General features: G+C 34.8%; 7 protein-coding genes across 9 annotated transcripts; 4 read left to right on the top strand and 3 right to left on the bottom strand.

Moving 5' to 3' along the window:
* Positions 1 to 191: 191 nt before the first annotated feature.
* Positions 192 to 2,404, bottom strand: LOC104705433 (uncharacterized). The gene is made up of 7 exons (XM_010421440.2): positions 1,855 to 2,404; positions 1,714 to 1,752; positions 1,538 to 1,608; positions 1,377 to 1,441; positions 1,150 to 1,239; positions 967 to 1,059; positions 192 to 869 (listed from the first exon to the last, which is right to left on the bottom strand). The coding sequence occupies exons 1-7, from the start codon at positions 2,262 to 2,264 to the stop codon at positions 435 to 437; spliced, it is 1,203 nt and encodes a 400-aa protein (XP_010419742.2). The 5' UTR covers positions 2,265 to 2,404; the 3' UTR covers positions 192 to 434.
* A 1,179-nt stretch (positions 2,405 to 3,583) lies between these two features.
* LOC104705432 (uncharacterized) lies at positions 3,584 to 5,759 on the bottom strand. The gene is made up of 9 exons (XM_010421439.3): positions 5,332 to 5,759; positions 5,172 to 5,228; positions 5,001 to 5,070; positions 4,880 to 4,921; positions 4,714 to 4,787; positions 4,400 to 4,470; positions 4,225 to 4,310; positions 4,017 to 4,123; positions 3,584 to 3,915 (listed from the first exon to the last, which is right to left on the bottom strand). Exons 1-9 carry the CDS (start codon positions 5,521 to 5,523, stop codon positions 3,853 to 3,855), a joined length of 762 nt encoding a protein of 253 aa, XP_010419741.1. The 5' UTR covers positions 5,524 to 5,759; the 3' UTR covers positions 3,584 to 3,852.
* Positions 5,760 to 5,774: 15 nt separating this feature from the next.
* LOC104705431 (protein NONRESPONDING TO OXYLIPINS 2, mitochondrial) lies at positions 5,775 to 7,295 on the bottom strand. 2 transcript variants are annotated; one of them, XM_010421437.3, is made up of 3 exons: positions 7,034 to 7,295; positions 6,733 to 6,916; positions 5,775 to 6,111 (listed from the first exon to the last, which is right to left on the bottom strand). In XM_010421437.3, exons 1-2 carry the CDS (start codon positions 7,162 to 7,164, stop codon positions 6,766 to 6,768), a joined length of 282 nt encoding a protein of 93 aa, XP_010419739.1. In that variant the 5' UTR covers positions 7,165 to 7,295; the 3' UTR covers positions 5,775 to 6,111; positions 6,733 to 6,765. The 2 variants fall into 2 exon arrangements, with proteins under 2 accessions (XP_010419739.1, XP_010419740.1); XM_010421438.3 differs by having other exon boundaries at positions 6,798 to 6,916.
* A 244-nt stretch (positions 7,296 to 7,539) lies between these two features.
* On the top strand, positions 7,540 to 8,764 carry LOC104769396 (uncharacterized). Its single transcript, XM_087461448.1, has 2 exons — positions 7,540 to 8,061; positions 8,288 to 8,764. The coding sequence occupies exons 1-2, from the start codon at positions 7,600 to 7,602 to the stop codon at positions 8,645 to 8,647; spliced, it is 822 nt and encodes a 273-aa protein (XP_087317574.1). The 5' UTR covers positions 7,540 to 7,599; the 3' UTR covers positions 8,648 to 8,764.
* Positions 8,765 to 9,365: 601 nt separating this feature from the next.
* LOC104769395 (putative glycosyltransferase At3g07620) lies at positions 9,366 to 12,636 on the top strand. 2 transcript variants are annotated; one of them, XM_087462029.1, is made up of 6 exons: positions 9,366 to 9,643; positions 9,787 to 10,293; positions 10,382 to 10,512; positions 10,896 to 11,250; positions 11,482 to 12,071; positions 12,516 to 12,636. In XM_087462029.1, the coding sequence occupies exons 2-6, from the start codon at positions 9,793 to 9,795 to the stop codon at positions 12,565 to 12,567; spliced, it is 1,629 nt and encodes a 542-aa protein (XP_087318155.1). In that variant the 5' UTR covers positions 9,366 to 9,643; positions 9,787 to 9,792; the 3' UTR covers positions 12,568 to 12,636. The 2 variants fall into 2 exon arrangements, with proteins under 2 accessions (XP_087318155.1, XP_010491899.2); XM_010493597.3 differs by lacking the exon at positions 12,516 to 12,636 and having other exon boundaries at positions 9,425 to 9,643; positions 11,482 to 12,234.
* Positions 12,524 to 14,020, top strand: LOC104705427 (uncharacterized). Its single transcript, XM_010421433.2, has 4 exons — positions 12,524 to 12,837; positions 13,156 to 13,278; positions 13,370 to 13,440; positions 13,535 to 14,020. The coding sequence occupies exons 1-4, from the start codon at positions 12,592 to 12,594 to the stop codon at positions 13,791 to 13,793; spliced, it is 699 nt and encodes a 232-aa protein (XP_010419735.1). The 5' UTR covers positions 12,524 to 12,591; the 3' UTR covers positions 13,794 to 14,020.
* A 6,123-nt stretch (positions 14,021 to 20,143) lies between these two features.
* LOC104705426 (dehydration-responsive element-binding protein 3) lies at positions 20,144 to 21,373 on the top strand. Its single transcript, XM_010421432.3, has one exon. The coding sequence runs from the start codon at positions 20,432 to 20,434 to the stop codon at positions 21,155 to 21,157; it is 726 nt and encodes a 241-aa protein (XP_010419734.1). The 5' UTR covers positions 20,144 to 20,431; the 3' UTR covers positions 21,158 to 21,373.
* The last annotated feature ends 908 nt before the right edge of the window (positions 21,374 to 22,281 follow it).

Below are 22,281 nucleotides of genomic sequence, written 5' to 3'. Positions count from 1 at the left end.
GATTTACCAAAAAAATTGATCGTTTTCTTGTTATTGATCATTTGAGCGATGAATTATGTATTTGTTTGTTTTCAATTTTAATGGGTTCTAAATATTTGTACTGATAATAAATAAGTAACCGAACCGAAATGCCTGATAACCGAACCAGACATTTATTCAGATAACTTCAGGAGGATTTTTGTGGATAAACCTTTTTGTCACTCAAAATATTTTTTCTTCTATAAAGTATCAGTTACAGTATCAACAATGATATAATATGTATGCATTCACAAATCTATCTTCATACGAAAATTTTCAATAATCAAACAATTCATAGATTAAAACCATTGTATATGTATCTCCTACACTTGGCTTCTGATTTTACAATCACACCATTTGTATCGCAACTACCACCTAGAGAAGAAGAAGACCTCTGATATGTCGCATTTGATCTTCTACCAGAGGCCAGGGGATGATCCGTTAACAACATCAAGCCGCTTCATCATCCAGTCGATGATATCACGACCGACATCCTCACGCTCAGGTTCAAAGAGAAGGTCGTGTAAGAAACCATCGTAGAGTTTGATGTCTTTGAAAACTGATGGTGCCTGATTGTACAAATCTTGTGAAGCTAGTGGATCAGTGACTTTGTCCTCTGTACCATGGAGAACAAAGAAAGGCACTGTAATAGACTTGAAGTTCCGGGTCAAGTAAGCTGTTATGCGAAGAATCTCATGGCCTGTTCGGACTCTTATTGGACCCGTGTAGACTAACGGATCAGAGTATTTGGCTAAGAGAGCTTCAGGGTCTCTTGAGACCGGAATGCCTCTCTTGTTTGCTCCTTTGAATTGGAACCTTGGGGCGACCAATGAGAAGATTGGAGCTATTGCCTACAAAGAAACATATGATCTAACGATCACCCACAAAATTCTCCAGCCGAGTATGACAAAGCATCTAAATTAAATACAGCAAAGGAGACTGACTTACCCCGACAATGGGATGAGCGGGTTTGACACGAAGTGCAGGCGATGTCAGGACAATGCCAGCTAGCATATCTTCAATAGAGGGAGATGAAGCTGCCTGTGTTAACACAAGGTAGACCTTTAAAGTCAGGACACTGTAAACAATAAAAATCTTGAAGAGAGCTTCAAAGGTACGAAATTAAAGTACCTTCAAAACCACAGCTCCACCAGTAGAGTGACCAAAGAGGAAACACGGTACCCCCGGGTTCTCAGACCTAATCTTTTCCAAGAAAGCTTCCTGTAGAATTCAAATCAAGACACCAAATCACTAAATCAAGATGGAACATTACTCTAGTTTCATCACCAAAAAGCAAAAAAAAAAAAAAAAAAAAAAAAAAAAAAACAACTAATGTCTGTAAGAATGTGTGAACTTACGGTGTCGGCAACAACATAATCAAGAGAAGGAACATAGCCATGCAAACCATCACTCCCACCGTGACCTAATAAAGTAACATATGGCGACCTGTTCAGACCCACAGTTTCAGAACAAAATATGAAAATGAAAAAAAAGAAACAGAACAAGCTCGTGTCCATACCAATCCAGTCCATAGCGTATACACCTAAATGACTAGAGTTTAGCTGCTTAGCGAATTGAGAATATCTTCCACTGCACATTTTAAGAAAATTCACAGAATGAGAGATTCATTGATCGAAGAACAGAGATTTAATAAAACGAACTAAAATTGAAAAAAAAAAGTATATATTTTTTCACCTGTGTTCATTCAATCCATGGATAATAATCAAAATCCCTCTGAAAACACAAATACAAATTTCAAAATTCAAAAGTCAAAATCGGTACCAGAAGAAGAACTTAACCGGAGAATTCTAATTTTGTGCATGCAAGGCTAATTACCTAAGTTCGCCGGAGAGAGGCAACCAAGACCGAGAGAACAAAGCGTTACCACGACGGCCGTAAAACAAAGAGCTGTTCCAACGACAAGAGATCTCTCCATCTCCGACCATCTCAACGCCTTCCGCTAACGAACGACGTCTAGCCGTGTCTTCCTCCTCCAGCTTCCAAGCCATCTTCCGTCTCCATCTTCTCGAAGGAGCAGGATCAGCCTCCTCTCCTTCCTCCTCCTCCTCTTCCGGCGTTGAAAGAGGCGAGACACGGCGACGAGGACGGAGACGAAGAACTAGGAGAAGAGAAAGAACGAGAGAGAGAACGAAGACGAGACACTTCCTTAGCGTTCTCAATATAAAAATTATCCGATTGCTCGCTCCTGATGTCAATTGCTCCATTTCCCCCGACGTTGACGCCATCGCCGGACAAAAAAAATTCACAAATCGTAAAAATAATAAAAATGGAAAAAGAAGGAAAGCGTGTAACAGAGAAAAATGTCAGAAAAATTAGGGGCAAAGGGTGGGGACTCAATTTATAAAGAGGTGAATAACTTTTTAATCTGATACAGCGGCGGAGTATCGTGGGAGTGACTACGTGTCTGTATTTGATTTGTTGTTGAACTAACGAGATATGTAGTAATGTTGTTGAGCGGTCAAAGTCAGAGATTTGGACGGTGCTGATACGGTGTTTCCGCGAGGGTTCGGTCAAGAACCGTTGATGAGTTGGATAGAAACGATATAAATGGTCCGTTACGGGTTATACGACATTTAATTAATTGACTCGCGCGACTTGGCTTTAAAAACCGCGTTTTGAGAAACTGATTATTGTTTTTTTTTTTTTCGCTATATTAAAATTGATATTATATCCTTTTATTTCGTTACATTGAATTTGTATGCCTAATATGTTCAATTTGACACATTCTTATTGATTTATTATTATAATCATATGATCGTGTATATATTATATACTTTATATATATGTAAATAAAACTATACACACGAGAAAGTGAGAAGCAAGCTGAGTCACAGGAGATAAATCAAATCATTTAATTTAATGGATTAAGTAGGATTTTGGAACATGTTGACCAGACGTTGCCACTAGGCATCATCCTCACCAAGTGATTCATTTTCTTGTTCATCCAACTGTTAATCACACGTCTTTTAAAGATAACGATGCCTCTTTATTAGTATCACATTTCACATACTTATTGGGATCCCCATAAGGAGTTGTTGCTTTCATTACATATTTAGTTTTGGAATGTTTGCGAACAAATAAATGGCAGGTAAAGATATGAAACACACGATACTTGGGAAGTAGTCGCCGCACGATGCCACAATCCAACCTTTTAGGTAAGTACAATAAATTAAAATTATACATATACCATCGACTCTTTTATTTTTTTACCAAAACATGTTCATCGTATTTACAACTAATTTTACTTTCGTTAATAAAGAGTATAAACAAAATTTACAACCCGTTATATAATCCATATTTCTGAATTGGTAGGTCGAGTATACTTTCTAATTAAGTTGATTTTTCTTCAAATTTCTGTGTGTTCAATTTTTTTTTTTCTCATTAGATGGTAATTTTCTAGTCCACACATCGACACATGGATATAGCCTAGGAAGTAGGATAATGGGTTGTAGTAAAGCACATGAAAATAACACAATAAGACAATAAGAGACGTACGAGTGCCAATAAGCCTCAAAAGTCATGAATACGATTAGCACTAAGTAAAAGTCAGAAACTGATATTTCATTACCATCATATTCAAGAACACTTCGTTGAAATTTCAAGCCGTAAGATTTCAACAAAATCTTTCTATCTCTCTATAGCACTAAAGTATAATACTGTCGTTTTCTCCCGCGAGCCTCACCAAAAAATGCCCATTTTAAGAGAACAAACAAACGAATGAAATAGTCTGATGGTTGTGGTGACGTGTGTTGTTCATACTGCTCTTGCAAGAGAAAGCCAGAGAGTTGTATATCGATTACCCGTTTTCTCCGACTATGATCCGTTTATGTAGTCAAGTAGAAGCCGATCCAGCTCAAAATGTTGACATAGAAGTTTCTGCAAACATCAGCAATAAGGGATTTCATTAAAGCCTTAAGAGAATCAATGCAGCCATTATAAAAACTGATTTCTTGCCAATTGTGTCAAAGCATGTAAACCTTGGTTATGGGTAAAGAAGGTGCAGCATCAACATAAAAGTCTGGGAACCGAGAGACTTCGACACCCTTTTCGAACAATATGTATGTTGGAAGCTGAGACATTCCACCTAATATGTGTTACACAATATGATCAGCTGCTTCCACAAACAGAGACTCTAGATGTGTTTTTGGGTTTGTGCAAATAAATGAGTTAGTGAAGAATTATTACCGGCAAGAGATATTCCAAACTGCGCTGCAGTATTAGGGAAAAGTCCAAGATCAACAGTTCCGAAAGACAAAAGATTATTCGAGTACCTGAAGAAATGGAAGAAGAGTGAGTGAGTGTGTCTCTTACGACTAACAGTGAAACTGGGGTGTTTTCTTAATTAGTACACAAAGCTTACGTGATGGAGAGCTCAGGAAAGCATCGGCTTGAACGAACACACTTAGATGAACTACATGCAAAGAATTCTATCTGCAAAAGGTGTGAAAGGCACATCATCTCAAAAGTAGCAACAAGCCTACAACAGAAACCCCTTTTGCCCCAAACGTTCAGTTTCATTACATTGTTTTACTAGATGTTGCAGATCAGTTCTGTTTCTTAATGTATTGATTAAAGGTATGAAAGGCATACCTTTAATCATAACCTCACTGATTCGGAAAGAGCAACAACATTAACAAGTAAGTAGAAGATAAAAAGCCAGTAGTTGCAACGTACCAACCAGTATTTCGTTGTGCTCCCATCTGATAGCAAATCCTCCAACTGCATAGGTGTTAGCTTCTTCGCAGTTCCTGCAAATCGTTTAAGAATTTTTCAAAAAATACAACTTTTGGTTCCCAAAATTTCACAGAAAAGCAAATAACTTGAAGAATCTTCCCCATACCTAATTTACTAAATGCTGGCTGTTGAGCTAATAGATATATCACTGCAAAAGGAAACATTCAAATCAAACTTAGAAAGACTCAATCGTGTTAGATCTATTAACAGATTGAAATTGAGCTCACCTGAAAAGATGACACTAAACCAGATCGCCACTCGATAATCCATAATCAACGACACAGCTATGAGAAAGATCTGGGAAGGAGTAAATCAAATGTGTATCAGCAGATTTCACATGAATCTTCAAAAGTGAGTAACAATTTCGGAATCTGAAATCGGGCGAGAGTGTTGTTAACCTTAGCGTAGAGTAAACTATCGGCAACGAAAGCTTCCCATGTTTCCTCTCTCACCATCTACAAAACGAATTTTGCACAAATCAATGAAGTAAGAAGTGAAGAAGTAAAGAGACTTTAGCAAAGTTCGCTTGATATACAGAAGAAGAAGAAGAACACAGACCTTGATAGCGGAAAACATAAGGAACGCTAGAAACGCTTGGATTTCTCTGTCGAAGAGTCGATGCGAAGTGTAGGGTGCGGCGGAGCTACGAATCGGAAGGTAAGAGAAGAAGGCCATGAAATGGAGGAAATAGTAAGGATCTGATACGATCCGACTCATTGCTTCCATTACTCCTTCACGCTTCTTCTCCATTTTTGTTTTTTTTTTTTTGCTCTCTTCTTCGTGTCGAAGAGCTGCAAACTTGCTGAGAGTCTCTAAAAAAGGTATTATTATTGTTTGAATATACAGTAGACGTCATGTCGTTTTATATTGTAGAAAACGGCAAGGCGTTTATATACAACATAATGTTTGGGCATTGTAAGAAACGGCAAGGCGTTTTATCACACTACATACATAGTTTTGAGGGTGGTATGACTTAAGAGCATCTCTCATGCGTGGCTCAATTTTCTCACATTCTAAATGAAATTTTAAATAACAGCACAATCAAGTCAATAATATAGCAAAACCATGGCTTAACCAATGGCAAAGACAAGACAAGACTCAAGAGACTATTATTGTTCAATCTTGATGTGTTGAACAACATAGAAGTTCCAAAAGACATTGTCTTGCTTGATTGGATTTAACAAAAGAAAGAGAGTATTTTATCACCCATAAAACAGAGAACTGATCTGAGTGAACTGAATTAGACCAGCAAAAGCAAAAATGCGGAGAATCTCATCTAAAACAAATCCATTTTTCTTCGAGTCTGGTCTCATTATCGAGGCACGCTTAGGCCAAGCTCTGCAAGATTCATGAGAGACATAGATTAGCATATGTGCCATCAAAACATATATGTTTCAGTTGTCTTCTTCAATCAATAATACTACTACCAAAAGTTCAGAAAAGAGAAGATGAAGAAAGAGCAGCACCAAAATGGCATCTTTCTCATCTTTAAGCCAATACAAGATTCTTATGCAAAAACAATTCTTTCAAAAGCAAGAACCTATTTATGTTTATGTGACCAACGAATCTATGTCCCTGTAAACACTAATAGTACACTAAACAAAAACTCTGAAAACTGCAATAGTCCTAATGAAACTGCACAATGTGAAAGGAAATAGCAAAGCAGGATCAAAACCAATGTGAAGCAGGACAAGTTCGAAAGAGCGAAAATTTTGAGATCTGTGAGAATTCTCTGAATTCAATGTCAACACTCATTTTTGAAAAGATGGGTATCAAAGTTGCACAGAGCTATCCAACAAAAGCAATCTACAAAGTCGTTCGGTTATAAACTGCTACAGATCCTAGTCATATAGGGAGGATGGAACGAGAACTAGGAGAATCAAAGCTCTAATTTTGATACCAAGAGTAGACAACATGTAAGTTCGAAGAGTAAAAAACAAAAAAAAAAAGGTTGCTTACAGATATACTAAACACAAAACATTTGGAAGAATATCAAACTCCTGGATTCGCACTGCAGAGCATACCCTGAGCTAATGACCTAGAATTCTGTGAATCGATACCGAGGCACGAAGTCAATCTAGCTGAAGCCACCGCACTATACAATGGAAGCAACGATTGAAGTGATCCCAGCTGACCTATCGGCCTATCCAAAGTCAACAAAAAAAAAAACAAACCTTTAACAAAATACACGAATACGAATCCACAACTCACATTTGGGACAAAAAAAAAACAAATCAAATCAATCAATCGGTTGATTTACCTCGAAAGTCCAGGAGAAGGAGGGACGCCGAGAAACGATGAAGCCGATTTGGGTCGAACCGATGGCTTGTTCATTGCAGATCTAAACATAGAAAACGCTGGTTTAGACAAAGATCGACATCGAGAAGCCATTTTTGCCGGCTAACGAAACGAATCTGAAGCTGAGATTTTGATTTCTAGGTTTTAACACTCCGAGCAAGAAATAGGATTGGGTTTTTACGAGGTTTAACCCCAAAACGACGACGTTTCCCATAAAAGTCATTGAAAATTAAATGTCATGCTGTCCCACAGTACTTCTTAAAAACAACACGACGTCTTAAATTAATTTAATTGGATCGCGAATATTATGAGGTTGGTGGACTTTGCCTTCCGTGTAACGCCGTATTTTGTGATCTCCTACACGTCGCCGTTATTCCACACGTGTGCCATCGTTTCATACAAAGAATCTTCACCAAAAAAATACATGACGTGTATAAGTTAACTGTAACTATATTTACACAACATAAATATACATATATCGCATATTGCATAATCTCCAACTGTTGTAACGGAATTCTTAAAAATCAAATGGAATCTGTCGGATCGAATCAATTATCTCCGTACGTAAGTAACCGAGACCAACGGTATTTCTTGGCTCAACCGGTGGCAGATAGGATACTTCGAGCTCTCCGTCACCGGATCCGTCTCCTTAACCGTCCAAATGGCGGAACTTTTCATGTTCTCGGTGCGACGTGTAACGTTTACACGGTGACGCTAACGGCTACACCGACTTGTACTTGTCCCGACCGTCAGAAGCCGTGCAAACACATCTTGTTTGTTTTGATACGAGTTCTGGGGCTTCCTCTCGATGATAAGTGTCTAAGGCAACGGAGACTCCGTCCATGTCTCCTCTCCCGCCTGCTCTCAGCACCGACACGGCCTGATTGCCTCGCCAGTTTCCACCTCCAGCAACGGTTTCTTCAGCTTTTCTCAGCCGCCGCTTCTCAACCTGGCAATACTACTAACTCATCCTCATCCACCAGTAAAATGGTAAGACTTTTTTTACCCTGATATACACTTGCCATCGTATGGAAATTCATTAAACATTTTGTTTAATTAAAATCTAACCACGTCGTTTAAATACAAATATTTCTAAAAGAAAATGTGAATATCTAAATCTTTTACATGTATATAATTAGTGGTTACGTTTTTCTTATCCTAAATAATCAATGTGTAAATATATTTTTGTAAATATATCATTTGATATATTGAATAGGAAAATGAGGTGGACGAAGAGCCAGCAACATGTCCAATATGTCTAGACGATATTAACGGAATTAAAAGTGTAAACGGCGAAAATGGTGAAGGCGAGGAGAAGGAACTCACGGTGGTCAAGTGCAGAGTCTGCAAGAACAAGGTACATGAAGAATGCATGCTGGCATGGAGGAGGAGTCGTGGACGGCGGCCGGGCATCTGTGTTGTATGCCGTGCACGGTGGCGAGCCAATAGTTCTAGTAAGAGTCCTAATGTTGGTGGTAGTTACGACAACTGCCAAGGTAATTGTTACTTGAATCTTGCCCCTTACGTTGATGAAGAGGAGAAGGATGGTGTTGGCACGAGCCAACGGCCATGTTGAGGACGTTGAAGGATTGATTATTGTGATTCTTATTATCATTTCAAACAAAATACTGTACATTTAACAACAACAAATATTGTAGGTCTTAATTGCATATATAAGATTTATTGTTTTTTACATATATGTTCAATGATTATATATTGAGATAACCAATTAGTATGGTTTCGCCCTCGCAATATATCAGTAAAAAACCATACAAATTTTGGCACGTTGAGGGAGAACGGTTAGGTACTTTAGTTGATGTAGTAAAAATTTGTTACTTTTGCGTGTAGTGCAAAATTTTAGCAACTTCTGTGGATTTAATTTTGAGGACTTTAACCAATGGTAGATAACAAATGATTCTGAGGATTTAATTTTCTCTTGGGGAAAATACAGAGATTTGCAACTTCCAATGCTTGGGATCACGTTGTAGAGCAGAGGTGCGGGAGGCAAACGCTGACACTGAAATTCAAACTTCAAATAGTATATAAGCTCATTGTTTTGAGAGCCCTCTTATTCATTTTCTTGGATTGTGTAAGATATTAAGTTCTAGAAATAGTATATACTATTAATCAAGTCAACTACTAAAAATAAGTAAGTATGCTGTAGTACTTTGTGTAGGAAAACTGACTAGGTGATATTTTTAGTAGCTGTGGTTTACATGTTGAATAATAATGTAGTAGAAAAAAACAAAACAGAGGCAGCTTTTGGAAAAGAAAACTATGGGCCATAATTGACCAAACATAGATAATTAAGGAGGTATCTTCTGAAATATGAGAAAAGTTATTATCATACCTTGTTGGCTTGTCAATCCAAAACATTGTTTTGTCTGGTATACTTAATTAGTCAAGACTTTTGATTGTACAAAATTAAAAGTCATCGATTGCCTTGTCTTGTTGTCTCTTTGCTGGTTATTTTTTTGTCTAGTTCTGTTGATGATGATCACTCCAAGAAACTTCAAAGAACCTCTCTGATCCGAGAGTTCTATATGTCAACAAGCTCTTTTCTGATGTCCATGTAAGTGATCAAGTTCTGTTTCTGGAACAATCTTCATAAATTAGTCAATTAGTTACAGTTGATGTATTAGTCAATTAGACAAAAGTAATATTGTTTTCAGGAGAGATCCGTTTAGTTCAATAGAAATCTGAGCTCCTTTTCAGGTTGTGATGGATCAAATTCGGGGTTTGCGGTTTCTAGGCCGAGGAGAAACATGTTCTCGAGTTGTTCTTCTCATGGTTCTGGTTGTTGCCTTCGTTTTAGGCCTTCAGTATTTCGAGCTCGCTCCATTATCTATTGTTTCACCTGGAAACGGAAACGTTTATAAGTTCAGAGATTCCAATAACACCACCAAAAGTGCTGAAAATGAAACGTTTCTTGCATCTCAAGAAGAAGCATCGTATGGATTCAAACCAAATAATAGCACAAGGGAAGTCTTGAAGAGTTTTGAGCACAAGTTTTTGAATGATTCTCCCAAAACAGAATCTTCTCGGCAAAGTAAAGGCAATGAAACCACCACTAGTTCTCTGCATTCTCTTCAACCCAAAATCCCTAGAATCCGCAAGAAACATGAGCAGAGGAACACCAAAAAGCCACCTTTAGTTGTCATATCAATAACTCAGATGAACAATATGATGTGGAAGCGGCATAATGATCCAAAAAATTCACTTGTATGCAAATAATTTTACCGTAAGTTCCAAATTTCTTATTACTCATAACTCGTTCATTACCTGTTTTTCTACTTTTTCATGTTCATAGGCACCTCTTTGGGGATCAAAAGTGGACGAAGAGCTTAAAACTGCAAGAGACGAGATTAAAAAAGCAGCTTTGGTCAAGAAGGGTGATACCCTTTATGCGCCTCTCTACCATAACCTATCCATTTTCAAAAGGTTTTTAGCGTTTAACAAATCTAAGCAAATATTAATTATATGGGTAGTAAAGGCCTAATTTCTTGTGTCAACGTTTGATTTTAAATTTATGTATGTTTTATTAACAATGGAGAACACAACAGTAGTTTAGTGTTTTTTTAATCTTGGTTACTGTGCATTTAATATAATCTTTTATTAAAAATATGAATTTGTGTTTCTTAATGTAAACAAAATAGTAGTATTGAACTACTACGATAAACAACCACACATAAATCGATACGTTTAGAACAATTTATTGACTTAGTGTCGTTGGTCTTTGCTCAATCAGAATTTAAGACCAAATAATATATGCATGCTGTTGAAGAAAAAAAAAGGTTTATATATCAATGATCGATCTCTTGTAGGAGCTATGAGCTAATGGAACAGACTCTGAAAGTGTACGTCTACGCGGAAGGGGACAGACCAATCTTCCATCAGCCAGAGGCAATGATGGAAGGGATTTACGCATCAGAAGGATGGTTTATGAAACTAATGGAGAGTAGCCATAGATTCTTGACGAAAGATCCCACCAAAGCTCATCTATTCTACTTGCCTTTCAGTTCCAGAATACTTCAACAGAAACTTTACGTTCATGATTCTCATAGTCGTAGAAATCTTGTTAAATATCTTAGGAACTACATCGATCTTATCTCTTCCAACTACCCTTTCTGGAATAGAACTCACGGCTCTGATCATTTCTTCACCGCTTGCCATGATTGGGTATGATGCTCTTCGAAACCCTGATCTTTTTTTTTTTTGCATTATTTAAGTTTCCTTTTTACAAGCTAGCTAGCTAGAATAATGTACATTTATGTTTAAACTTTTAAATAGTACATTTATATTTTTTTAACAAAAAAATGGAAATACATTTTTAAAAGCAAAAAGAAAATATAAATTGGCGTTTTAAAGAAATATATATTAATGTAAGTTAATATTTGTTATAATATATAGGCTCCAGCTGAGACTAGAGGGCCATACATGAACTGCATTAGATCACTCTGTAACGCTGATGTCGGAGTAGACTTCGTAGTCGGAAAAGACGTCTCTTTGCCGGAAACAAAAGTCTCTTCGTCACAAAACCCAAACGGAAAAATTGGAGGAAACCGTCCTTCCAAGCGAACCATCCTCGCCTTCTTCGCCGGAAACCTACACGGTTACGTCAGACCCATCTTGCTTAACCATTGGTCTTCAAGACCCGAACCAGATATGAAAATATTTAACCGGGTCGATCACAAATCGTACATCCGGTACATGAAACGAAGCAAGTTCTGCGTTTGTGCTAAAGGTTACGAGGTGAATAGCCCTAGAGTGGTGGAGTCGATTCTTTACGGCTGCGTTCCGGTGATTATCTCTGATAACTTTGTGCCACCGTTTCTTGAGATTCTGAACTGGGAATCTTTCGCTGTATTTGTGCCGGAGAAGGAGATTCCTAATCTGAGGAAGATTCTTATATCGATCCCGGTGAGGAGATACGTGGAGATGCAGAAGAGGGTGTCGAAGGTCCAAAAACATTTCATGTGGCATGATGGTGAACCGGTTCGGTACGATTTATTTCATATGATTCTTCATTCGGTTTGGTATAACCGGGTTTTTCAGACGTTTTAGCCATATGTTTTTAACCAGGATTATCGGTTGGATTGTTACATCAATTTACTTACTCTCTCTGTTATTTAACTACATCAAATTAAGATTGTAGATTACTGATTTTTATTAGCCAAGACATGATTATACAAACATAGATAAAAAGGAAATTAAAATAAAATATACATTTTTAAGTTAATGATTTTTTTTAACTGAAATATTTAATTTTAACGAAATTATGAAAATATTATTATAAATTAGCAGAATTTTTCTTTCGTTTTTGGGCGAGTGTGTAAAAATTTTAAATTACCGTTAAAACTATTCAGTTTTTTTTTTTACCGTTTCATTACATAAACTAAGGGAAAGCGGCAAGACTTAATCGGAAGATTGCATCACTTTTCTAGGAATCGTTGTCGGATTCTTCTTTCGAGCAGAAAAAACAAAAAAAAAAAGTAGCTGAGCTAAATCTGAGCTATATTCATGGCGACACAGGGAAGACCAAGTTCAGCTAAGAGCGAGCCACGCGATGGATCTTCTTCTCTTTCATCCAGAGTCAAGATCGATCCGTCTATTAAGGACAAGAAGAAGATCGCTACGACCTCTACCAGTAGCAGACCGATCATGTCGGATAATAAACCCAGATCCTCTGTTTCCACCGTCACTGCGAAACCACAGGTATCAAATCGGGAAAAAGTCTCTGTTTCCACCGTCGCGGCGAAAACACAGGTATTACATCGGGAAAAAAGTCTCTCTGTTTTAAAAAGTTATTTTTTTTTTCTGATTTGGTGGGTTCTCTAAAATTTCTTTATAGCTTTGATTACTCTTAAGGATTAAAGCCGATCTCTGGGTTTAAAGGCTGGCCATTGCTAGATATCAGTTATTGGTTGATTCGGATTAGTGGTAGATGGAACTTATTAATTGACGATGGAATTATAAGGAGAACTCTTTTATCATGAATTCAGCATTCATGACGTGATATTTCGATTATTGTTGTTTCTAGGTCGGACTTGTAAGATATTAATATTGCAAAAAACTTTTGTGAAGGCAAAGCCCAAAATACCTGTAAAAAACACAGCAACAACATCTGCTGCAGCAGCCAGAGGGAAAGCCAAAAGAGAGAAGAAGGTTTATTCATTACCCGGACAAAAATTTGATATTCCCGAAGAGGTTATAAGAGTAACATCTCTAATGAATGCTTTACTAATATCTTTCATATTCTTGGTTCTTAATTGGTTTCTCTGTCTTTTTGTATTTGCAGAGAGAGCCCTTGAGGATATTTTATGAATCCTTGTCGAAACAAATACCAGGGAGCGAAATGGCTGAGTTCTGGTGAGAAACAACAAGTCTTTATGATGGAACTTTATAATACATTGTTATTGGCTTCATTATAGCATATAGTATGGTCTTAAATGTGTTGAAACAGGCTAATGGAACATGGTATGTTGTCTCCGGATAAGGCGAAGCGAGCCTTTGAGAAAAAGCAGAGGAAGATGAAGCAAATTCGGATGGGGACACCGACTAAACCTGCACCAACGTTTACTAGCAAAGCGGAGAGTTCTCAAAGAACATCTGCGTCCACCAAGAACAGCGGTTTAGATCCGAGAAAGAAAAAGAAAGTCGTTGATGATGACGACGATGATGATGATGATTTCATCCTAAGCCACAAGAGAAGGAAAGTGTAAACCATACAAATTTTTAAAAAGCTCTGTTTCGTTCATTTAGGTAAACATGTCCAATAGCAGATCAGATCAAGAACCTTAAGTTATATCTTAGCGTTCATCGAATAAGTGATCAGAGATCGTTGTTGTAGCCTGTAAGGTCCTTGTCAATGTACCATTGAGATGTGTAGATGTTGTTGGTGTAAAAGCAAAGAATCATGAAACACAATTTTAGTAATATCTTAACCTAACACTGCTGAAACTGTTTTACTTTGAATGCGTACGTAACTCAATTCTTTACAAGAAATTTTGTCTAATCGGACTAATACAATTTAGAAAGACTTTTGAGACTCCATGACCATTGGCCAACATTAGATAAAGTTCTTGGCAACGGCGGTCTCGTCATGACCATCATCGTATTCTCTAACATTGTAATCTGTTAAAGATGGCATGTGTATCAAAGTGAGCCAGCCTCACATTTCGCTTTGACTGTTGGCTTATGAAGAGAGATAACAATTTGTGTATATAGTTTTTTTCAGCCAATATCCTTGATGATTTGATTTCATGAAACAATATCTCAAGATATAAGATTACATAGTCTATATTCAATGTTGCTCATGCTATCTTCAAAATCCTTGAACACTTTTCTAGTGCATCCAGTCTTCAGTGAACTCAGGTTGCATGTTTCGAACCGGGAAAAATCTGATAACAAATATATTTAAAAAGTTAATAAAATTTCGCTATTTGATCTCATGTTTTCTCACTATTGATTGTGCTAATATTTGATATATATATATATATATATATATAGTTAATTTCAGATCGAAATTTTTAACAAAAACAACCATAATAATCTCCAAACATGTTCATTAAATAATTCTATCTTTACAACTTAAAACAACTCTAGTGACACGGTCGGGAAATATTATCTATACCAAAAACATGCAGAAGGTTTTTGTGCCTCTAAAAATATACCCGTTTGGAACATACTGATCAAAGTCACTGAGTGGCTATATCATGAACCAAGCAAGCAATTGCATGTGACAAACAAGTAGCAGGACTGAAGCTGTCAAATAGTCAGGCACTCAAATCAATTGTCAATACCTTCTTCAATTGCCCTGAATATCTTCTTTCAATAATGATGTTTTTTTTCTCCTTGCCAAACAATTTGGAGTAGAAAGAAAAAAAAAATAGAAGTGGGCAAATAATAAATGGTGATGGTGAATTTTGACTGTTGATGTTTGATGTAGTTTTTCAGTCAGAATCATGTTTTCTTTGTATGTTTTGTCCGTCTCTTACACAATCTTAATTGTTTCTAACTTTTCATCATTTTAACTTTTTTCATACAGTTATTTATGGCTGTGATAGCCATTAGGAAAAGGTAAGTGAAGAAGAATGATCTAATACATTGAAAGGTCTAATCCTATTTAATGATTTTCTAACGGAAAATAAATGAATTCTCTAGAGTGGTCACACTGATCTATCAACAATCTTAAAATAAATAGTACCAATCACACTATTACGCATACATTGTCAATCCCAATACGACTTTCTTATCATACTAATATGTAAATATATACGTACAGTAAAACCTTATTAAATTAATACTCTATAAATTAATAAACATTATAAATTAATAAATTTTGCTGGTCCCAAGTCGGACCAGTGTAAAAATTAACAATATTCGATAAGATAATAAGATAATAATTTTTTCGAAATCTCCTTATAAAATATGGTTCCAATAATATCATAAATTAATAATTATGTAAATTTATACAGTAAAACCTCTATAAATTAATAATGTTGGGACCAAAACATTTTATTAATTTATAGTGATATTAATTTACACTGTAAATTAATAATTATTAATTTATAGATATATTTTTAATTGTTTTTTTTAAATTATGAATTGGAACAATTATAGCAAAATAAGATTAAACTTTCGGATGTTATAAATTTTATGGTTTAGGAATTGAACTTGTAATATTTATAAAGCATTATTGATAATAAATTACAAATACTATAAACAAATTGACTTATACACCTGACATACATAAATTCAAATTTATGAATAATAATAATATTAATTCTCATATTTTAATAATCTGTCTAATTATCAAATTGTAAATGATGCATATCTAAAAATTAAAACTTTAAAATTTAATTATTTGTATGACATGTTATAAAATATTTTAGAGATATCATTATAGTTTGAAAATACAACATTACAAATGTTCTATAGAAATGAGTTTTAGGAGAAACATACACTATTATATCAGTATATATATATATATATATAAATTTACATGATTATTAATTTATGATATTATTGGGACCATATTTTACATTGAGATTTTTTAAAAATTATTATCTTATCGAATATTGTTAATTTTTACACTGGCCCGACTTGGTACCAGCAAAATTTATTAATTTATAGTGATTATTAATTTATAGAGTATTAATTTATAGAGGTTTTACTGTATATATATATATACTGATATAATAGTGTATGTTTCTCCTAAAGCTCAATTCTATAGAACAATTGTAATGTTGTATTTTCAACCTATAATAATATCTCTAAAATATTTTATAACATGTCATACAAATAATTAAAATTTAAAGTTTTAATTTTTAGATATGCATCATTTACAATTTGATAATTTGACAGATTATTAAAATAGGAGAATTGATATTATTATTCATAGATTTGAATTTATGTGTCTCATGTGTATAAGTCAATTTGTCTATAATATTTGTAATTTATTGTAAATAGTGCTTTCTAAATATTACAAGTTCAATTTCTAAACCATAAAATTTATAACATCCGAAAGTTTAATCTTATTTTGCTATAGTTGTTCCAATTCATAATTTTTTTAAAAATAAACAATTAAAAATATATCTATAAATTAATAATTATTAATTTACACTATAAAATAATAATTATTAATTTATAGATAAATTAATATCACTATAAATTAATAAAATGTCTTAGTTCCAACATTATTAATTTATAGAGGTTTTACTGTATATAGCAGTATAGTTTTGGTAAATATACTTTTGCCCTTTGTTTTTCTTTTTCCTTTATAGTGAGTCATGTGTATAATTATTGTAGAGACCAGTGTACAAAACTAAATTATCCCCATTTCCTAAAACAAACAAAATCTCAAATTTATTGAAATCTTCATGACAACGAGTATCTTAACAAATTTTGTCTGTCCCAATCTAAAACTAAAAGATCTTTTTTTCTGCCATGTATATAACTCACACGTATTACAAATTCGAATCTAAAATATGATCCAATAACGACCGCATCGATACAAAAAAAAATAGGTTTGAACTTAATTAACTGATACCGTACGTTTTTGTAGTTTCATCAGCATATGTTACGTTGTTAAATCAACTAAGATGGCTCAGATCAATGTCTTAAGGCAGATTAATATCGTTTTTCATGTTTCATCGATCGAAATTGATTTAAAAAAAAATATTTTTAGCAATTCAAGATGTGAATGGGTCCAAACGACAACAATTTGCGTGTTTCGTTGACCACTCTCTAAAGAAAAAACATGTTAAGAGTAAATGTCCTACATCTCGACGTGTCTCATTTTTCTCTATCTGTCAATTTTTGTCTGTCATACACAAGATAGTGATATTTTATGTACATATATACTTTGAGTAGAGAATAAAAACTACCCGCAATGATATCAACTGCAATTTAATTATATGCTCATTCGTCACAGAAGAATATAGAGAGCATATATTTACTCTCTAACTTAAATATAAACGTGCTTTATTCTGAAAACAACACAATGAATAACCTATGTAAACCCACCTCAAGTGTAATTACTATATGTACCATTGTGGTCTTGCAGTTATGATGGTCCCAAGTCCGAACCGAAGATAAGACAACATTAATCCTAAGTGTTAGAAATCGGTGAATTAACGAATCCTAAGAAACTTAAAACATATAGAGCCTTCTAAAAAAGCGTAAAAATTTGATGTGCGGTGCTCAATGTAATGTCATTTAACCTTTTGTAAAAAAAAAAAAAAAAAAAATTGAATTTATAACTTTAAAGTTTACTTTTTGATCTACTATATTTGAAAAACAAAACTGTGACATACAGTATTTTTGTGAACACATGTGGCTTGATATTCTATATATATAATTCCATCACAAATCTATCGAAAATAGATTATTAAAAAATCGTTAAAACTTTAAATTTAGTTAACAAGATCTATCGGAACTATCTGAGAATCATTGCATTGCATCCATAATTGAACGCTGACCCTATATAATTGTTCCTTTTTGGCTAAGGATCTTTGCCCCTAGCTATATATATCTTTAAATCTTACCAAACGAAGAGAACACAAAGCAAGAAGAAGAAGAAGAAAGATAGATCTTGTTTTTTATTCTTTTTTTGGCAAGCTCTGTCTTATTGTATTAAGGTCATTGTACTCTGTACAATATATTTTCATCAATGAAAATTCACATTTTTGCAAAAAAAAAAAAAAAAAAAAAAAAAAAAAAAAAAAAAAAGAAGAAGAAGAAGAAAAAAAATTCTATTCCAAAAGGCTTATTTTGGACCTTTTTAAAAAAAATTCGACTTTATGGTCTCTGTATACCTAATAAAACCATAGTCGGAAGATATTGATATTTTTGTTTTGTCTGCCTAAATAAACACAAATAAAATTGACCAAAAATAAAAATAAAGTAAAATACATATATATTTTTTGTTAAATACATATAAATCGTTTTCTCCCCTCTGTTTATAAGTGGGTCCGCTTCGCTTATTGAGATGGTCTCCATTCATAACTAAACGAAAAATTCTGAAATGAGTAACAGCCACGTATCATATTGCTAAATACAGCATCATATTCACTAAAGTACTCATAATTATTTAATTTGGGGGGGGGGGGGGGGGGGTGTTTGAGGTGATCTTGTAATTAAATCGTTCTCTTCTCGTCCTGTATATTATTGCTCTTCATTTATTCAAAACAATGAATAGTTTTCCTTTTCATCTAAAGTAACAGACTTGTACGAGTCTCACATAATTAAATGGTGATTTAGCATAAAATGTACAAAAACTACGAGTCATTTTGAATTAAAATCTTTTAATCCGTAAAGCAGTTGATCAGTTTCGGTCTTTTGAGAAAATTAGCATATTACTATATATAAAAAGTGCATATAAGTATAATCGATGAATTGAGAGGCGAAGGAACAAACAGCGTCGTTCATTGCAAGTGCTACTTATAAGTTATAGCTATAATTTGTGAATTTAAAATGCAAAATGATGATTAGTTAGACGGTTCTTTTTGTTTTGGGATGATTAATAGAAGACTTTAATATATATATATGTGTGTGTTTGACAGAAACTCGTCCTTATAGGTACGCAAATACGGTCCCATGATTGAACAAGTTAATGTCCCTTGACATTTCTTGAAGTTTCCTTTGCATACTTCTTTTCTTTATTTGTATCATTATTACACGAAAATGTACTCTCATTATTTTTAGAACCAACTTTAACCTAATAACGTTGGCTGATAGATTGTTTTTGTAGATCAGAGACCAGGACAAATGTTAATTACCATGGTACGTACTATGGTTTAAAATTCTTTACCTACCTGCATATAAAATAAAAATGATTCTAATATGTTTAATAACAAAAATCATCAAAAGGAAGTTTTTAATATACTGATATACATGTTCATATAAAGATTCTGAAAGACAAGAAAGTACGTATTTGCATTTGATTCTAATCAGAATCAAAATAACCATTGCATATCATATCATATATATATATATGTGCATATACATCGATTGGCCTCACATGAGCAGGCATATGTAAATGCAAATGTATGATACAATGAGTCAAAAATCAGGGTAAAGGATAATAAAACAGTAAAATTGAGGTGAAAAGTTCTTTATCACACAAAAATAAAAAATAAATAAAAAAATAATACAGAAAAGACTTGTCTCACCATGTTCGTCTCGGAGACAATTTCATATAATTTACGTACCCGGCCGGCAGGGACAAAGTCGTTTTTCAACACCCTTCTAAATATGGTCGTCTCATAATCATCAGTATATAAAAAGTATTGATTTGCTTTCCTAATTTAGTTGCATAATATGATTTTTAAGAACCATTAAAGCAAACAGTGACCCCCCCCCCCCCCCCCCCCCCCCCCCCAAGTGTGTCGTTTTATACTAATAGGAGTAATAGCAATGTATACTAATAAAAGAATAGAGTGGGTCATTAAAGAAAGAAAAACAAAATAAATAAATAGAGCCATTGGGTCCATTTCCTTTATTCAATAGACTTATTGCATTGTTTTTGGTCCCATTTATAAACCCCCTTCCTTCTCTCTAACCCGTACCCAAAATATTAATGCATATAAATATTTTGAGTGACTGAGAAGTGTTAGACAAAATTTCACCAACATTTCTTCTTCTCATATCACAGTTTCTCCCTTATTTCTTCTTAACTACACACTGCCCTGTTTCTTTTTCTTTTCCTCATTTTGAATAGTTCTCAAACTTTTTTTTTGTTTTCCTTTCCCCCTGAACCTATTTCCTCTATTAGCATAAATCTTGGGATCCGAATCGTAGAAAGCAATCAGAATAATAATAGACTTTGTACGATATATTCTTGTGCCTAAGCTAAACAATGGCAGGTAGTGCGTCCGTGGAGGAATACTACAACCTCCGCTCGGAGAGAGTGACTCAGCATCTAGTCCCTAACTCGGAGTCTAACTCAGTGAGTCATAAAAGCAAAGCAGAGCAAAGCGAGAAGAAGACGAAACGTGAGAGAGACTCCGGTAAACACCCGGTTTATCGTGGAGTGAGGATGAGGAACTGGGGGAAATGGGTGTCGGAGATTCGTGAGCCGAGGAAGAAGTCACGTATTTGGCTCGGAACTTTCCCGACGCCGGAGATGGCCGCGCGTGCACACGACGTAGCGGCTCTGAGCATTAAAGGAACCTCAGCTATACTTAACTTCCCTGAACTCGCTGACTCATTCCCTCGACCCGTCTCGCTAAGTCCTCGAGACATTCAAACAGCAGCTCTCAAAGCAGCTCACATGGAACCAATGACGTCGTTTTCATCTTCCACGTCTTCGTCTTCGTCTTTGTCTTCCACGTCTTCACTTGAGTCCCTTGTGTTGGTGATGGACCTCTCGAGGACTGAGTCGGAGGAGCTAGGTGAGATCGTGGAGCTGCCAAGTCTTGGAGCGAGTTACGACGTTGATTCGGCTAATCTTGGGAACGAGTTCGTGTTCTCTGACTCAATGGACTACTGTTTATATCCGCCGCCGTGGGGACAGTCGTCGGATGATAACTACGGTTACGGAGTCATCCCTAATTTTAGCCATGGCTTGTCATGGGATCTTTAACAGTTTATTTTATATAATTACCATAATTAATGTTTTGTTTAATCACGTTTTTTAAAACCCTTTTTGTTTTGTCCTTGAGTTTTGTGGTGTTAGCTAAGAAAGGGTTTTTTTTTTCTTCTTTTTCTTCGGGTGCGTGTGTGAGCTCCATAATGATACGTGTACAAAACTCTATTTGTGTTCTTTTATATATAAATATCGGTTTTGTTTGTCGGAAAAGAAGGGGGAAAAAAGTGAAATATTTTTGCAAGTCTCATCAAGTGAATAAGCGATAAAAATAAAGTCCACTAACTTTATGATATTGTAATTATGCAAATCATCAAAAGTTCAAAACTGTTGCGTGTTTTTGTTTTTGTTTTTGTTTTTGTTTTTTTCTTTGACGAAAACTATGGGAAAATTCGCTTTAATCATTAATTGAAATTTTTTTTAGTCTGATCACTATCGATTAATACTTTGTTTTGTCGACATAAATGGAACGGAGACAGTGAGTTACGTTAGGGTAAAAAGAAGAGAAAAACACGAAGCGAGAGCAACTTGTCCAAAGCTGACGCGAACATTACACAGCCACATATATTATATTATACATCCATGCAACACTTTATTTCATCAATTGGTATATTAATGACCAAATATTCCCACTTAAATGGTTGAAAAAAAAAATTGTTGGAGAATATAAGCCACACAATAGCATCACACAACTCGTTTTATTTTAGAATTGAGAAAGGCTTATCATAAAATCAGATCTGATTAGCTAGCTCCACAAATGTTTTTTTTTTTTTTTTTTTTTTTTTTTTTCTGGTTCTCATTCTATGGTAAGTTAGTTTAGAGGCAAATTTATCAAAGTTTCATTATGATCATCATGCATCAATTAAAAAGTAATGTATGGATGAAGACTTAATAGTTTAATATTAAAATGAATGAGTCTAATTTCCTCATGTAACTTGAATCCCTAAGGGAGACTATTTCCTCATGTAATAGTTTAAGGGAGTTCCTTCTCTCTTTCATTATATGTCTTTTACCTTCTCTTATTTTCTTTATAGCCAAACTTGTGTCGTAAACACTTCTACCACCACCGTTGTGGCGGCATCACTCTTTTCGTGCCTTTAAGAAGCTAAATAGGATTTCAG

Source organism: Camelina sativa, chromosome 8, assembly GCF_030686135.1.
Source record: "Camelina sativa cultivar CO46 ecotype springtype chromosome 8, ASM3068613v1".
Lineage (NCBI taxonomy): Eukaryota > Viridiplantae > Streptophyta > Magnoliopsida > Brassicales > Brassicaceae > Camelina > Camelina sativa.
This window is presented reverse-complemented; position numbering and strand designations above follow the sequence as displayed.